This window comes from Dendropsophus ebraccatus, chromosome 12 (genome assembly GCF_027789765.1).
Source record: "Dendropsophus ebraccatus isolate aDenEbr1 chromosome 12, aDenEbr1.pat, whole genome shotgun sequence".
NCBI lineage: Eukaryota > Metazoa > Chordata > Amphibia > Anura > Hylidae > Dendropsophus > Dendropsophus ebraccatus.
In genome coordinates, this window is record NC_091465.1 from 25870278 (window position 1) to 25888560 (window position 18283).

The 18283-nt window shown below is 43.4% G+C and overlaps 1 protein-coding gene across 6 annotated transcripts in view; it reads left to right on the plus strand.

Moving 5' to 3' along the window:
- ACAP3 (ArfGAP with coiled-coil, ankyrin repeat and PH domains 3) overlaps window positions 1-18283 on the plus strand; it is a 129982-nt gene that overhangs the window by 106708 nt on the left and 4991 nt on the right. For 3 of the 6 annotated variants that reach the window (XM_069948760.1, XM_069948761.1, XM_069948766.1), the window contains 15 exons: window positions 460-572; window positions 1031-1082; window positions 4167-4267; window positions 5112-5223; window positions 5929-6137; window positions 6385-6454; window positions 6561-6655; window positions 7418-7626; window positions 10178-10276; window positions 11469-11570; window positions 12594-12686; window positions 13448-13668; window positions 14017-14126; window positions 14244-14354; window positions 14452-14513. In XM_069948760.1, coding sequence (XP_069804861.1) covers window positions 460-572; window positions 1031-1082; window positions 4167-4267; window positions 5112-5223; window positions 5929-6137; window positions 6385-6454; window positions 6561-6655; window positions 7418-7626; window positions 10178-10276; window positions 11469-11570; window positions 12594-12686; window positions 13448-13668; window positions 14017-14126; window positions 14244-14354; window positions 14452-14513 — 1759 coding nt within the window. Of the gene's footprint in view, window positions 1-459; window positions 573-1030; window positions 1083-4166; window positions 4268-5111; window positions 5224-5928; window positions 6138-6384; window positions 6455-6560; window positions 6656-7417; window positions 7627-10177; window positions 10277-11468; window positions 11571-12584; window positions 12687-13447; window positions 13669-14016; window positions 14127-14243; window positions 14355-14451; window positions 15499-18283 lie in introns of those variants that run through there. The other 3 variants (XM_069948763.1, XM_069948764.1, XM_069948765.1) reach the window with 3 other exon arrangements.

Consider the following 18283-nt stretch of genomic DNA (forward strand, 5'->3'; position numbering starts at 1 on the left):
GGGTGTGGACGTCCTGTCAAATGTATGAGGACCCTTTACTAATAGTTGCACCTTAGACTCTTAGTACACTGCAATAATTACACTTCTGCGTAATGCTTATATCAATATAAAGCTTAAAGGGTGATTAAGATTAAAAGCCGTCCCCGATGCACAGGACATGTAAAAACTATCGGTGGGAATCCAACTGCTGGGATCCCCACCGATATGGAAACCACACAGATCGGCTAGTTATTACATGTCCTGTGGATAGCAGGCAACTTTTAATCCTGGGATAACTCCTTTAATTTCTCCTCCTTGGTTATAGTTCCCCTTTAAAGGATTTCCCTGCTTTGGACAATCCCTACTTGTTTATAGGGAATGTAAGTGTAAGGATTTTTCTAAAATGGACAACCCCTTTGAGTCTCAACTGTCCATTAATATAGAGTACAGGTATGATAACCATCTATTTATATTTGGCAGGATTTCTCCTATGATGACTCCAAAGCAGAATTTAATGTGGATGCCCCCAATGGGGTGGTAATGGAGGGCTACCTCTTCAAAAGAGCGAGCAATGCTTTCAAGACATGGAATCGGTGAGTACAGTAGCCAGTTTATTATTTACAGTAGCCATGTATATTAGAGTTTTCTCCAAGTAATTTGAAGCTTTTTTTATAGAGTTTCATAGAGTCATTCAGTAGGGTCGGCATTAGAGATGAGCGAACCGGGTTCGGGTTCGAGTCGATCCGAACCCGAACGATCGGCATTTGATTAGCGGGGGCTGCTGAACTTGGATAAAGCTCTAAGGTTGTCTGGAAAACATGGATACAGCCAATGACTATATCCATGATTTCCACATAGCCTTAGGGCTTTTTCCAAGTTCAGCAGCCACCGCTAATCAAATGCCGAAAGTTCGGGTTTGGATCGACTCGAGCATGCTCCAGGTTCGCTTATCTCTAGTCAGCATCATTCTTTGCTTTAGTAATGCGCTGAATAATCATTTCTATATGAAGAACCTACCAGCAATTTTAACCCCAACATTTTTTATTCTTAGGCGGTGGTTTTCTATACAAAATAGCCAACTTGTTTACCAAAAGAAGCTGAAGGTAAGCACATGTACATTTAGACAGTGTATGCACAGGATCGGGGGAACTAGCTGATCGTGGGGGACCCCCTAATGATCACAAGAATAAAGATCTGTTGCTGCCTGGGTGAGTGGAAGGGCAGCTCACATGCTCCAATGCTGCTCCATTCACTCTCTATGAGCTCTGTGCTTTGCATTATTTAGAAGCCCTAGTGAATTGAGCATGCTTGCTACTGCTTCATTCACTTAGAGCACAGTTGATCTCCATTCTCTTGATCTGTGGGCGTACCAGTGGTTGGATAACTACTAATCAGCTTTTATTGTAACTTTTAATCTTAAAGGGGGACTGCAATTTACTTCTGTTTAAAAACTTCAAGTCTCCCAGTACTTATCAGCTGCTGTATGTCCTGCAGTAAGTGGTGTAATCTTTCCTGTCTGACACAATGCTCTCTGCTGCCACCTCTGTCCATCTCAGGAACTGTCCAGAGCAGTAGCAAATCCTCATTGGAAAAAACAGTATACTTTACACTAATTTGCTCAGGAGGTGCTACACCTAATGCAATTCTACCAGGCTGAATGTATGTTACCACAATTTTATATTCATGTAATATACCTAATGTTATTACTGTTGTTTCTAAACAGGTTAACTATACTGTTGGCACTAAAGTCAGTGCTTATAGACTTTATCTTTTGTAATTTGTTCTTAAAAAAATAAAATAAAAACATTGAACCAGAAAAAAACTCTTCTGCTTTGGCCAGTTCCTGACACGGACAAAGGCGGCAGCAGAGAGAACTGTGTCAGACTGGAAAGAATACACTACTTCCTGCAGGACATACAGCAGTTGATAAGTACTGGAAGGCTTGAGGTTTTTAAATGAAAGTAAATTACAAATCTATATAACTTTCTGATATCAGTAGATTTAGTAGAAATATTTGCCAGCGTTCCCCTTTGAGAGAATCCCTTTAATTTAGGTTTAATGACAATGGCAGATACAACCTGTGGACAAGAGAAGTACTATTTTTTTTCTCATCTTGGATTACCCATTTAAAGGGGTTATCCAGCGCTATCTGATCACTTTCTTTCAGAGAGAGACACACTCTTGTCTCCATTTCATGTGCAGTTTGCAGTTAAACTCTATTTAATTGGAACTAAGGGTGTTATTACACGGGCTGATGAAGGCCCGATAATAAATGTAAACGAGCACTGACCTGCTAGATCGGCGCTCGTTTACTGGGCCTATTACACGGCCCGATAATCGTTTAACAAGGGCTGCAGGGACATCATTACCGATGTCCTAGCAGCCCTTGTTTAAACTTTATACATTACCTATCCAGGCTGCAGGGCTCCTCCTGTGCCCTGCTTCTCCCCAGGTCCGCGCAAACCAGCTTCAGAGCGGCCTGTCTCAGCTGACAGGCCGCTTAGCCAATCACTGGCCGCTGCAGTCTCGGACAGTGATTGGCTGAGCAGCCTGTCAGCTAAGACAGGCTGCTCTGAAGCTGGAGCGGGCGGGACCCAGGGAGAAGCAGAGAGGAAGAGGAGCCCTGCAGCCTGGATAGGTAATGTATTCTTCTTTGCTAATCGTCAGCACGTATTACACGTAGCGATGCGCGGTCGGCGCCCGACAATTATAGGTTAGAACCTATATCAACGATCAGTGACTGATCTTTGTCTTTATTACACGGAACGATAATCGGACGGATAGGGCTGATTCGGCTGATTATTGTTCCGTGTAATAGTACCCTAAGATGCAAAACCTGCCCAAAACTGGAGAGTGTTGCTGTCTCTGAAAGAAAGTGGCCATGTTTTTGTAGCGCTGGATAACCCCTTCAAGTGAAAGCATTAAAACCCTGGTAGGGGAACAAATCAAAAATTTTGTATCAGGTTTTTACGTCTTATATTTTGAGTTTTTTTCCTCACAACTTTAGTATTAGAAATGCTCGTGTATACATGTGGTCAGTCCGTAGTAACCAGCACGTGGGACACTTTCTTTCTACAATCCACATTACACCTCTGTAGAAGCAAATTTCCTTATGATGGCCTTCCTGAAGACCATTCAGTCTTCTCATCCAAACGGAGGATGAGTCATTGGGATTAGTTATCGTCTTGATCGGCAGCGTTTCCTTGTTATATGACTACTGGCTGAAAGGCTGTCTGTATGAGTGGCAGCAATCAAGATAATAGGTGAGAGAAGAGCAGGCCCGGGGAAATCAAATTACCTGCATCTGCTCTCCTTAGCCCTGTCAACAGTAAATGGTGCCTGTAGTCTGTCAATAGAGCGAGAAGCCGCTGTTAATCGTCAGCACATCTCAGTAGGAAGGAATGGCCTGATCGTGTAATGTACCCTCATGACAGGTCCTCTATATAGAGGCATGCCTTATAGCTCTGTGTACTGAATGGGACTGTCTCCTGAACCCAAATACTAAGTGGGAACAAGGCCTGAATGTCTGTGACTTCTGGCTAGCCTTGGAAGCATTGTGCAGTGCACTGTACTCTATGTGGTGCATAGGCTAAAATATTAGGTGTTTCTCTATATTCTAGTTAAAGAGACTCTGTCAGTAGGTTTAGGCTGTCCTTTCTCATGGTAGCATAAACTAGTGACAGAGAAGCTGAACAGAATGATATATCACTTACATTTTTCCGTGCAGCTGATTCAGAGATCTCCTCCTGAATAACTTCGACAACAAGTAGTCGTCTCCATTGTGTGCATGTGCTCTGTAGTCCTGGATATTTATGAGCTTCAGCACATTGGCAATTGTCTGCCTATTCTGTATATAGGCAGATAACTATCAATCAGCAGCCAGAGTAAGTCAAGCGGCATTAGCCCCATTCTCCTTTATATTAGGAGAACAACTGAACGAAATAATTTAAGTAATATAGTTCTGTTCAGCATTCCAGTCAGTAGTTTATGCTGCCCTTATTTAAGGCAGCATAAACATAGTGACAGATTCCCATTAATAATGGTGTAGTACAAAGGTGCACAACTTGCAGCCCTCCGGCTGTTTCAAAAGTACAACTCCCATCATGCCTGGACACTTCTTGGTGGAGGGCCGCAGGTTGTGCACCCCTGGTGTAGCTAGAGATCTAATACCTTCTGTGTCTTGGCAGGATGGTCTGACTGTGGTGGTGGAGGACCTTAGACTATGTACAGTGAAGCCCTGCGAGGATATAGAAAGAAGGTTTTGTTTTGAAGTTGTTTCACCCTCCAAGTAAGTTCAACATGTATATTAAGAATATAGAACTGATATGCAACGTCTCCACATTACATCGGTACCATTGACTTTCACCAGACTGAAAGTGAGTGTGCATTGTAATGTAATGTTAGCAGCTGTTTTCTGTGGTGTCACCCTCCATTGCACAATCTCTCAAAGTAATGCTAATGGAGACAGCGCTCATTTGTATTGTATAGACAGACAATTGTTAGCACCCACTGCAGTGCAGGCATTCACACGGGTGAAGGAAGCAGTGATTTAAACAAGGTCATGATCCCCAGACGTGGTTATGATTCACCCTGTGCGCCCGTTCTCCACACCCATGCACACAGATGTTATTTTTGGAGCCTTCTAGCTTTTGTTCACACTAAAATATCCATAATGAATCCTTCTCGGGCTTCTGAATCTTTACAGCATAATTGCCATTTAGCCTTTTGGAAACTCATTTAAGCCATCTGGAAGGACCCGTGTGCAAAAGCCTAATGGCATTACACCCTTGTTCTTGTAAAGCAGTAATGGTGTATTATTGCATTGGAAAGCCTGTAGCACCACCTTGTGGTAGTGTTGTGAATTGTCTGTCTATATCAGTGTTTCCCAACTTGTGCATTTTCAGCTGTTGCAAAAACTACAACTTCCAGCGTGACCCGCTGATAGGTTGTTAATTTGCAACTACAGTCTGGATATTCGATGACTGTAGTGTCGTCATTGCATCACGTCACCTGATCCCTGGCAAATCACGCCAGCCCTGTCTTTGTTTATGGCATTAAAACAGACTGTAAGCTCTTCTGCCCACATGGACCAGATTTGTAATGTTAACTGTTATGATGTGCACAATTACCAGGAGCTGCATGCTACAAGCTGACTCTGAGAAGCTGCGACAAGGCTGGATCCAAGCTGTGCAAGCCAGCATTGCCTCTGCGTACCGGGAAACCCCAGATAACTACTACATAGAGGTTGGTGCCCATTTCTTGTGAAGGTAATTTAAGCCATTTAAATTTATCCAGTGCTACAAAAACATGGCCACTTTCTTTCAGAGACAAACACGACTCTTATCTCCAGTTCAGGTGCGGTTTGCAATTAAGCTCCATTCACTTCAATGGAACTAAGCAGCAAAAACCCGCCCAAGCTGGAGACAAGAGTGGGGCTGTCTCTGAAATAAAGTGGCCATGTTTTCGTAGCACTGGATAACCCCTTTTAAGGTGAAGGGAACCCAGTTAAGGTTAGTTTCACTCTAAACGGATCCGCAGCGGATCTCACGCTGCGAATTTGCAGCGTGATCCGCTGCGGATCCGTTCCCTATACCCTCTATGGCAGTATCGGCTCCGGCGGTGGGGGTTAACGGGGCGAGCCGCAGACATTCTCCCAGCGGGATGTACATCCCGCTGCGAGTTTGTCTGCCATAGAGTGTACAGGGCACGGATCCGCAGTGGATTACCTTCTGCCCCAGCCCCTCCAAAACCTAATATTAATGGCCTGTCCCAAGGATAAGGGTGGATCACCCCTTTAATCTCCAATTTAAATGATCACATTCATGTTTACTGACATAGGATATTACATACTGTTCAAACAAAGCCAAGATTAATTTTTCTAAACTTTGTATCTGTGCACAACATTTTGATAAGAGGTGTATCTGACATAATGTATGTGGATTCTTCCAGAGGCTCGACAGGACAGCATCTCCTTCCACTAGTAGCATTGACTCTGCCAGTGACTCCAGGGAACGGAGCATTAAGGGAGAAAGTATCTTGCAGCGGGTGCAGAGCATTGCTGGCAATGACCAGTGCTGTGACTGTGGACAGACGGACCCCCGGTGGGCCAGCATCAACCTAGGAATCACACTTTGCATAGAATGCTCAGGAATTCACAGGTATGTTGCGTTATATATGCCTTAGTGTGTGTGTGTGTGTGTGTGTGTGTATATGTGTGTGTGTGTATGTGTATATATATATATATATATACACACACACACACACCATACAATACACAATAATACAGGATATACTATAGTAACATGCTGTTTATTAACAGATTAAATAGAAACCTATGACATCTTTTACCATCTATGTTTTAAACCCATAGAGCAATAACATGTCATGTCTCCTTGTGTTTTTCAGAAGTCTAGGTGTGCACTGTTCTAAAGTACGTTCTCTTACATTGGACTCCTGGGAACCAGAGCTGCTAAAGGTAAGCTAGCATTGTACAGTCAATTCTTTCATTAGGAGATGGGCAGAGCCATCTAGAAGTATTAACATGACACCCCTCTCCCTCTGTCTCTCCCTCTCTTTTCTAGTTGATGTGTGAGCTGGGAAATAGCACAATAAACCAGATCTACGAGGCAAAGTGTGAACAGCTAGGCTTGAAAAAGCCAACACCGGGATGTTCTCGGTATGTATTATGGCCCTATTCCATGGGCCGTCTAGAGGAGCAAACGAGCACTCTCAGCGCTCGTTTGCTCCTCGTTCCCCACTCGCTGCCGCCGCTGTTCATTGCGGCTGCAGCGAGCTGGTGAGTGCGGGAGGGGCGGCGGGGAGCTGCGGGGGAGCTGCCGGGTGATCGCTGATCGTCTGGGCAGCCCATAGAATACAGCAGCGTCTGCTGCCGATGCTCCTATTCAACGGAGCGAAGGCAGAAGATCGTTGCTGTATCAGTCGCTTGTTTTTCAACATGTTAAAAACAAGCTACTGCAACGATCAGCCGACATGAACGATGTATGTCATGTGGATACTATATTGATTGATATAGACATATCACAAGTTCTCCTTGTATATGACGTTTTTTTTTTTAAGTGACATTGTCCATTGAAAGGAAATTCTAGTATGTTAAGTTAAGATTGATCATCTAGATCAGTGGTCTCTAACCTGTGGCTTTACAGCTGTTGCAAAGCTACAATGTCCATTATGCGCAGTCTGTAGCTGTCAGGCCATGCTGGGAGTTGTAGTTTTGTAACAGCGGGAGAGTCACCGGTTGGAAAAAACTGCTCTAGCCAAGTCTTTGGCTGTCCAGGCTTGATGGGAATTGTAGTTTTACAACATCTGGCGGCCTGAATGTTCCCCATCCCTGCTTTATATGGTGACTTTTTGTATGATCCCAGATTAAGGGAATGTTGCTGTGCATTGTTTTCAGTGACTAAAGATGTGTTGTTTTTAGGCAGGACAAAGAGGCCTGGATCAAAGCAAAGTATGTGGAGAAGAAGTTCTTAAAGAGGTTGGGAAGTGTAGATGTAGAAAATGATCGGAAGTCACAGAGGTGGAGCGTGAAAAAGTGTCAACGAAATAACAGCTCCATCAAAGCTCCTTCTGCACGGAGGAAGTACAGGCATGATGGCGGGAACACATCTCCAGCCATGCTCTCTTCAGGTACGCCTTCTATAAGCTAAGGAACCAAGGGGGTTATGTTTCTCACGGAGGAGAACGTCATAAAGACATGTGGACGCTTACAGGCCAATCATGTGCTGGGTATTTGGGAAGAAGCATATGCATAGCAGCTCTTTGACAGCATCTATAGCATTCTCTTCAAGTCAGCTCCTCTAAGAAGCCCCAGAACATGACTGGAGACTTAGCTTAACTTAATTTTAGTACATAATTATAGAAGCAGCCATCTTGTTGTTTTTAACAACATTTAGAGGTGTGCTTTACAGCAAGCCCTATCTAGTCGCTTTTTACTAGAATGAGAACTTTTACTAGAATGAGAAGCGATTTTTCAATGATCAACTATTAACGATAAACGAACGCGAACGACCTAAAATCGTTCACCCAATTACACGGAATGATGATCGTTACTTATGATTGTTATTGCGTTCGTTCTGTCGTCACCACTGCGTTCGCTGCTACTGTGAACGACCGTACAACGTCTTATCACATGCGAACGATTTGCAAACGATCAACGATAAAAATAGGTCCAAATTCTATTAAACGACCAACGATTTCTTGTTGTCTGCTATTACACTAAACGATCATTCAAATCCGAACGATTTAACGATTTTTCGAACAATAATCGTTCCGTGCAATGCCACCCTTAGTCTTTGCTGTCAGAATAAAAACTGCTAGATATTAGGATGATTTTATAATATAGATTGTAAAAATGGAAAATTTGCAAAAACATCACCAGAAACTCTTTAAAAAATGTTTAAAAAACTTTAAACAATAGGTCATTTTCTGGTGAAACTCTAACACTGCCTTGAAGGGAAAGCTGACTCCAGCAGGTGGCGTGAGAGAGCTGCTTTGCACATAATTCTCATTTAAACCTAGGAGACAGATCACTTGCAGGGTACTGCACCATTGCCTTGGTTACTTGAACAGGACTACACGACAGGGACCCTGTACCACCGCTATTTAATACAGTGGTTCAGTGATGCAGAAGCAAGCACTGGTAAACAGAAGAGTCTGTGGCACTGGTACAAGCAGTGCACCCCTTAAAAGGTAACTATTAGAGATGAGCGCACCAGTTTCGGGTTCGTGTCCATCCGAACCCGAACGTTCGGCATTTGATTAGCTGGGGCTGCTGGACTTGGATAAAGCTCTAAGGTTGTCTGGAAAACATGGATACAGCCAATGACTATATCCATGTTTTACACATTGCCTTAGGGCTTTATCCAACTTCAGCAGCCACCGGGTTCGGATGGACTCGAGCATGCTCGAGGTTCGCTCATCTCTAGTAACTATCATTTGTAAAAACATCTGACATGTCAGAAGTGAGTATCAGTGGGGGTCCGGGTGCTGAGACCCCGACGATCACTTGAATGAAGGGGCAGAAGCGCTCAGCAGCGCATGCTCTCCCTTCTCATCTCTGTTATCACTGCAGTGTACTGAATTTTAATGGAGATAATTGGAAGTTCCATACTATGGAACTTATCACTGTATCCGTGTTTTCCTGGCAGCCCTAGGACGGCATCCAACTTTTTCAGCCACTGGAAGTCAAATACCAAGCATTTGGGTTCAGAGAATGTTGCTGAACCCGAACACTTCAGCGAGTCTGCTCAACACTAGTCAAGACTGGTTAACCCATTGAAGGCTGCTTATGTGCTTTTTAGAGCAGTCGTGTCAAACTCTGGCCCGCGGGTTTCAGGGTTTCAGTTACATCTGGCCCACTATGGCTACTATATAAGAGACTATGGGGGATGGCTGGCTACTATATGAGACTATGGGGAGGGCTGGCTACTATATGAGACTATGGGGAGGGCTGGCTACTATATGAGACTATGGGGAAGGCTGGCTACTATATGAGACTATGGGGAGGGCTGGCTACTATATGAGACTATTGGGAAGGGCTGGCTACTGTATGAGACTACTGGGGAGGGCTGTCTATTATATAAGAGACTATGGGGGAGGGCTGGCTACTATATAAGAGACTATGGGGGAGGGCTGGCTACTATATAAGAGACTATGGGGGAGGGCTGGCTACTATATAAGAGACTATTGGGGAGGGCTGGCTACTATAGGAGACTATTGGGGAGGGCTGGCTACTATTCAGGCACTACTGGGAGAGCTGTCTACTATGTCAGGCAATTTTGGTTGGGTTGGCTACTACATGGGGCAATATTGGGGGGGGGGGGTGGCTATTATATTGGTTGGGGTTTAATCATGGCATAGCAATATATCATGTCATTTATCATAGTGCACAGGGCTGGGAGACGCACACCACTGAAAGTGCCAGGACCGCCGCATTCACGCTTCAATAATTATCAAGGTTGGCCCGCGTCTTTGTCTAATTTTTAAATTTTGGCCCACTGTGTATTTGAGTTTGACACCCCTGTTTATAGAGCATATAAGCAGATGTCTTACTTATCTTCAGCGATTTATGGGAATGCGAATACGTATATACCGAAACGTAAAAATAGCCAATGTGGCCCAAGTGTCTTCATTACATCGATATTATACATTCACTGTCTTATTTATTTGGTCTTTACAGCTGCAAAATTTGAGCGCAAATTCCGTCGGGATTCCCTGTTTTGCCCAGATGAATTAGATTCCCTCTTCTCCTACTTCGACACAGGCTCCGGGCCACGTAGTAAGTATTCACTGTTATACTACACCATCTGCTAAGTTCATCTCCATTTGGTGATTGAATATGTGTACTGAGCAAAATCTCTCATATAGGTTACAAATAGAGATGAGCGAACCTGGAGCATGCTCGAGTCGATCCGAACCCGAACTTTTGGCATCTGATTAGCGGTGGCTGCTGAACTTGGATAAAGCCCTAAGGCTATGTGGAAAACATGGATATAGTCATTGGCTGTATCCATGTTTTCCAGACAACCTTAGAGCTTTATCCAAGTTCAGCAGCCACCGCTAATCAAATACCGAACGTTCGGGTTCGGATGGACTCGAACCCGAACCCGGTTTGCTCATCTTTAGTTACGAATGCTATAAGATAGCAGTCATTGACACAGGCGTGTGGGATTAAAGGGGTTCTCCAGGCTTAGAAAAACATGTCCGCTATCTTCCAGAAACAGCGCCTCTCCTGTCCTCAGTTTGGGTGTGAGTTTTGCAGCTAAGTTCTAAGTAAAAGGGGCTGACTTGTAATACCACACACATCCTGAGGACAGGGGTGGCCCTGTTTTTGCAAGAAAGCTGTGCTTTTTCTAATTCTGGTTAACCCCTTTAATAAGTATATGGGGAGTTCTGGCTTACTGTTCCATCTTGTAGCTATGGAGAGATTTTTACACTATGCATATTACAAATCCTATCATGCCATCATATACAGAACAGAATAAATGTTTGCTAGCGTCATTCGGTTGCTATAGATGCCTTGTCAGCGTTGCTCCAGCATTGCACAGGTTCATACTGTGTGGGTTATGAATAAAACGTTACCTTCCTAGAAAGCAGTCGGCTGCTTGCTTACGTTTTCTGACTTTTCCGTGTCTAGTTACGGGCACCATACATGACCCTATATACGTAGCCTGTGGATCATTCCGGCTTCGTAGCTATATTCCACAAAGCACAATGACCTGCATTTATTCTAAGACAAATCCAAAGGCGCCAACGTCTTTGAAGCGAGTTTCTCATGTCTTATTCTTCCATTTGTTATTTGATCCCAGTATATTTTCATGTATGGTAGAATCTGCTTTTCTTAGTTTTTTTTTTTCTCCAATCCAGATTTTTCACCTCATTTAGTGATTGCATGAGTAGTTTCATCATCACGCTAGTAAATGACACTAGATTGTGTTACTAAATTGACTCTGCCCTCACCTTCCTCTTAGGTGCCAACCAGCTTCCTGCGCAGCACCCCCTGCCAGCTGCACCATGGACTGGCAGTGGCGCTGAGCCCGGTGGGAGCGCTATGCCGTTCCTCCCGGATGGAGGTAAGGTCGGCGGCAAGAGAAAGACATATATTAACCTATATACGACATATGTGGCAATAGTTGTTAGGTTCAGGCCATTGTAGAGGATTGTCATCTGTTCGGCCATTTTGCATTGACCATTTAAATATGCCCAATACAAATGCATAGGTATTCTCACTAAAACAGCTAAAGCTTAGTCATCAGACATGGAAATGTGTAGTTCTTATTGGAGCAATGTTTATCTTGTACCTATAGCAACTTAATGGCTTAAAGGGGTTCTCCAGAGAAATAAAAAAAAAACTTTAAATCAGCTGGTGTCAAAAAGTTATACAGATTTGTAATTTACTTCTTTTAAAAAATCTCGTCTTCCAGTACTTATCAGCGGCTGTATGTCCTGCAGGAAGTGGTGTATTTTTTTCAGTCTGACACAGTGCTCTCTGCTGCCACCTCTGTCCATGACAGGAACTGTCCAGAGCAGTAGCCAATCCCCATAGAAAACCTCTTCTGCTCTGGACAGTTCCTGTCATGGAGAGAGGTGGCAGCAGAGAGCACTGTGTCAGACTAGAAAGAATACACTACTTCCTGCAGGACATACAGCAGCTGAAAAGTACTGGAAAGCTTGAATTTTTTTTTAAATAGAAATAATTTGTATAACTTTCTGACAACAGTTGATTTATTTAATTTTTTTACTCCAGAGTACCCCTTTAAAGAAAGATGATCTTGTAATTTGCTCTCTCTGTGGGGCAACTTCATTGCCAGTATGGTAATAGATAGCGTCGTACATAAAATAAATGAAGTCACATGGCATTAATATGCCCTAATATGGTGTCATCCTTCGCCACCCGTGACTGAACGACTCCCCACTTCCAGCCCTCGGGCCCAGTCACAGCTTACCCTCACTTTTTGGCTTTGAGTTTTTTTCTATTACAGTCTATGAAAGTGGCTCCTCCTGCAGTTGGTAGAATATGTTTTTTTTTTTTCCCGTATGGTTATGATTTGCTTTGTTTTAATATGTTTTTGGCTTTCTTTCTGTTGGCCCCGCAGGTCTGAGCAGTGACAGTGGTCTGGGGGGAAGCACAGATGGAAGCAATGATGTCCTGGTGTTTGGCTCGGTGGTAGACAGTGTCACAGAGGAAGGTGAGCGTGTGTTTTACTTTTATTTAATGGAACCTGTTATCATTTTCATTGTGCCCAGAACAACGGCAGGTTCCCATATTGCACTGGTGTGACACTACAGTGAAAAACTGTCCAAGAACAGGGCTCCGAGTCATCAGCATGGTCCCTGGTGGCTTTTCCCCAACTCACCAGCTTTGATTGATACATTTCTCCCTGTAGGGCAGGGGTGGGGAAGCTTCAACTCTCCAGCTGTTGCAAAACTACAATTCCCATCATGCCCGGACAGCCAAATCTAAAGCTTTGGCTGTCCGGGCATGATTACAATTGTAGTTTTGCAACAGTTGGAGGGCCGAAGGTTTCCCATCCCTGCTGTATGGAGAAGCCACAGGGACCACCATGATGACTTGGCCAGTTTGCTACCTCTGTAACACCACATGGTTTTAAGTTAACCTTACACCATTGCAAAAAGGAAACCTGCTGGGGTATTATGCTGCTCATCTTTCAGACCGCATGTAACTGATGACAGGTTCCCTCAAAGAAGTACCAGCATTTTTTTTATTTGCTCCATTATAAGGGTATGTTCACACTGAGTAAATCAGGCACAACTCAGCGGAGGAGCACGCGCTCTCCTATAGACGGACTATGGCACACTGAGGCAGGCGGGATTCCACAGATTTACTCACTGTGATCATCGCCTAACATACTGTATGGTCATGGTCAAATTGTGTCATTCCGTCTAGCTGGAGAGTTAATTTCTCATCTCTTTCCTCCTGGGCCATTAGAATGTGAGGTCTCAGAAGATTCGAGTGGAGAAGCAGAGACAGAACAGGAGCCTTCAGACCCTGAGGACCTACGAGAGCTTCACCCCGGACTGCTCATGTACAAAGCATCTCGTGCAAGGAACCTGCCTATCATGGCTGAAGCCCTCGCCAATGGGGCTAACGTCAACTGGGTGAACGATGAAGACGAGAGCAAGACGCCTCTAATTCAGGCTGTAATAGGGGTAGGAAAATAACACTTTCAATTATATATATATATATATATAGAGATATATATAGATAGATAGATATATAGATATATAATCATTCAATCATTTCATACTGTGCAGTGTTAAGGCCCTATTACATGTAATAGTGCTGGCAGCGAGCAGGTCGGTGCTCGCTTGCTCTCTTGTGGCCCGTGTAATAGTGCCGGCAGCAAGCAGGGAACGAGGAACAAGTGAGCGCTGACCTGACAGGTCTGTGCTCGCTTGCTCTCTCTCGTCGCCCCGTGTAATAGAGGCTTTAATCCTGACCTATAATCTAAGGACCTACTGTAAGACTCACTTATATATTCTGTATATATTCTATAGGGCTCACTGATCGCTTGTGAGTTCCTGTTGCAGAATGGGGCGGATGTAAACCAGACTGACATGAGAGGACGAGCACCTATACATCATGCAACGTATCTAGGGCACACTGGGTGAGTATAAGGACAGGATACCATGGACAATATGGACTCATGCTATTCTATGTATTGTATCAGCTATAAGAATGTTTTTTGGTGTGACCTTTTTATTAAAAAATTGCCTCTTTTCAGTCAGGTTTGTCTGTTCTTAAAGCGGGGGGCCAATCAGCATGCGGTGGATGACGACGGTCAAGACCCTCTCAGTATTTCCGTGCAGGCAGCTAATGCAGATATTGTCACTTTGTGAGTTTTCCCGCCTCATCTTATACAGATCTGTTGATATCCCTGAACATGATCTCTTGTACTCATAGTCCACCCTCTCTCATGTCTTCTGCCACAGGCTACGACTTGCCCGGATGAACGAAGAGATGAGAGAAGCAGAAGGGCCATTCGGACAACCAGGTCAATATCCCAGCAACAGTCCAACAGAACAGCAGTACAGGAAGTGCATCCAGGAATTCATCTGCCTTAATATAGATGAGTGTTAGTCAGACAAAGTCCCTCAAGGGGGCGCAGCTGATCCCTACTTTTTTGAACTTTTTTCCACTAGCTGCTCTTGGCAAACTTTTTTGGAAACCTGCATGGGGATTGTCTTCTGGCATCAGGGGAGGGAAGAGTCACTTGCGGACCAGGGGCACAACTAAACCAAAATGTTTCTTTTTTTTTTTTTTTTTTTTTTTTTTTTTTGAAGGGTTTGGACCAATACTATTTTCTTTTTTTGTTCTTATCACTGCCAAGAGCTGCCAAGATGATGTATTGATATTTTATGTACTGTTTAGCACTTTTACAAACTGTGATTCTTTTAGACTTTTATGTTTTCAAGATCAGAACAGACACTGAGATGATGGAGTCAATGGGGGAACCTGCGGCTCCTCTACCTCTTTAGTGCCTGACTATTTATTTATTGAGGGGTAAAGTTAAAGGGACTCAGCTGAGCCAGTGACAGGTACTTCTACATTCAGGGACCTTGTTTGCATCAGCTGCCTAGCTTAGTAGGGTTCTTGTCTTTGTGCATTTTAAAAGGGGTCTGCTCTTTCATAACTTCCGCTTTAGTGACTGAAGGGTTGGGGGGCGTGGATGTCGAACTTAGGGAGTGGTGGGGTTCAGAGTACCTTGCTGTAATGCTGCGTGGGGTATCCCTATAGACCCACATCTAAAGCACTTTTCCTATTTCGAGGTTGTCTATTTCCTGGTGCTTATATTCAGTGTACTAAACGCACATGAACGTACAGCTTCCCTTATCCTTGCCTAGGTGTATTGTGCTTTGTCTTAATTTCTTTACTGCCAGAGAGTAGATGGGAAGGAAAGAGATACGGGTGACATTTGTGAACCATTGCTGTGGATTTGAACATCACTTCTCTGGACAGAGTGAAAAACAAACAAACAAAAAAAACACTTGTAGATGTCCTAAATATTTTTAGAGCACAAAATATTATATCATGAATGGGTGCTGCCTCTTATCGTGTCTTTTCAGGTGTCTGGGTGTCTCTTTAGTCTCTAAAATGCTATTTAAAGGGAATCTGTTATGTTGACAATGGAGTCCAATCTGTAGGTAGCATGTTGTAGACCAGGAAGAGCTGAGCAGATTGATATATGGGTTTTTGCAAAAGTTCCAAGATAATTAGTAATTTATTCACATCCATCACTGAGCAGGACTGCCCACATGACTACTCAATCCAGTGTTTTACAGCAATAAATAACAAATTATTCAAGAATTTTTCCCACAAACCATACATCAATCTGCTCAGCTCCTCCCTCTCTATAACTTGCTGCCTTCACCTTGTACTGCATGTTCAATGCAACAGGATCCCTTTAAATGTAATTTTTTATTTCTCTACACATTTGCATTACCTTTTCCTCTTACTGACACTATATTTATTTGCTCCTGCACTTGCTCTCTTTGTCCATGTCTCTTACCATTTGCCATTCCTTTTCTTTGTCAGCACTTGTTCCCTTCCTAGGCCACTCTGTCTTTCCCCTCCACCCGCGTGTCTCTCTTATCATATCCAGTTCTCCAGAATAGCAACACATTCTCCTGCAGCAGTGAAGAGGTTAAATCATGTAATGTGTCCTTAATATCTACCCTCCATGTGAGATAAAGTGCACTAAATACCTATAAAGACCTACCTTGACTCTACCCTCATGTCGGGGGTTTCCGAGACCGCTCGCTTGCTTCCAGTTGAGGAGGCATAAGCTTGCCAATTGTATTCCAATGTCACCCCCTAGCGCTATGCAATTCACTTGTATAAAATAATCAGGACATAAGGGACATATCTACATAGATCATCAGCAGGTACCTTCCTCCATCTAGTGATTCCCACCACCATTGCCCATCAATCCTCTGAGTTTGGGGAACATCTGCTTAAAGCCCGTACCATTACATTAGCTGTCTGACCTCTCAAGGTTTTACGAAAGTTCTGGAAGAATCTACTAAATGCACCTTAGGTCTGCCATACCCGTACACTGTCTTTTGGGGGGTGATGGACCTTTTTGGAGACGCCCTTTCGGAAAAGCACAGAAATAAACTAAAACTCCATCCGGTCTGATTGCTAATCTAGAGAAGATGCAATAAATTCCTGTTCATCAGTCACCAAATAAATACGTGGGAACGGCAGCCATATAACTCTTCGTCTCCAAAGGCCTATAATGCGTAATGAGGTGTTCCAGATGAGCGAAATTACCACTGTAAAATAAACTGATCGAGTTGATAGTGTTTATTAGGAAAGGGGGGGGGGGGGGGTGGACAAACTGTTCTGTTACATCTAGAGTTAGTCAACTGAGGAATCATGATGTTCATTGGCCTGTATGCCAACAGCAGAAAGCACTGCCAGACAGGAGCCCGTCGGCTTCAACCACTAACAACCAGCAGCATTCACTCTGTGAGATACCATATACTAGGTGCTAACGTCATTGGAGGTCCATGGTATGACCATAGAGGACTTTGAAACCTCCTTCTTAGAAGTTTACAATCTGCCCTTGACTCGTACCCCTGCAGGTTGAACGTTGTGCTTTTTAGACTGACTAAAGGTGGAGCTCCGTCTTTGACTGGCATTGGCTGTATAAGCCCTCCGGAATGAAAATAGCCGGTGTATGCCAATCTCATTTCCCGTTTAGTGGTTCTAGTCTTTGTTGCCTACTTGGAAGCTATCACCAAGCAGATGAGCTTATTTTAGTAAAATAGTTTTTTCTCTCCTATCTAGTACTTTGAGTGCACATGGGTGTAGTATTTTTAAGGGGTACTCCAGAGGAAAAAAAAAAATCAAATCTTAGAAAGTTATTCAGATTTGTAAAATGCTTCTGTTTAAAATTCTTAAGTATTCCAGTACTTATCAGCTGCTGTATGACCTGCAGGAAGTGGTGTATTCTTTCCAGTCTGACACAGTGCTCACTGCTGCCACCTCTGTCCATCTTAGGATCTGTCCAGAGCAGTAGCATATCCTATCCGGTTCTTTACAGTTCCTGACATGGACAGAGGTAGCAGCGGAGAGCACTGTGTCAGACTGGAAAGAATATACCACTTCCTGCAGGGCATACAGCAGGCTTGAGATTTTTAAATAGAATACCACTTTAAGTAGGCTGTAGGCCTTAATACTTTTTTTTAACATTTACCCCTGTATATCCTGGGTCATGAACATGTAAATGTTCACATGTGACTATATCATTGTTCCATGTGTTCATGTTTTTGGAATTGGTGCTACAATGCTTCTTAGGGTGTTTTTGAGTAAATCAGAGCACCAATCAGAGCTTGTTGACTGTTTCTAGTAGCAACAATAAGATTTTCTTTATACGCAGAATGAGAACAAAGTTCCATGTAATGAATAACATGGTCCATTTTGCTTTATTTGCCTGTATAACCAGTGTTACTCAATGGTGGAGCTTCACTTTAAACCCACAGTGCACTCTGCCATGACCCTCAGTGGAGGGGTTAATATTTTTTGGCCAACTACAATACATTTTATGTAAAGACGAAAAATACAACTCTATATACTTGTGCACTTTTTCTCGAGTATTGGAAAAAATTGTGTAACTGTAATTTTATGTCATTTTGTTTTTTTAATAATTTATTATAGTAAATGCCAAGCAGAGCAGTATAATGTCGGCTGGTAAATGCTCCACGCCTGAGGTCCGAGCTGCTTTATACTGTAGGATTATGTTATTGTTGGATAATAAAC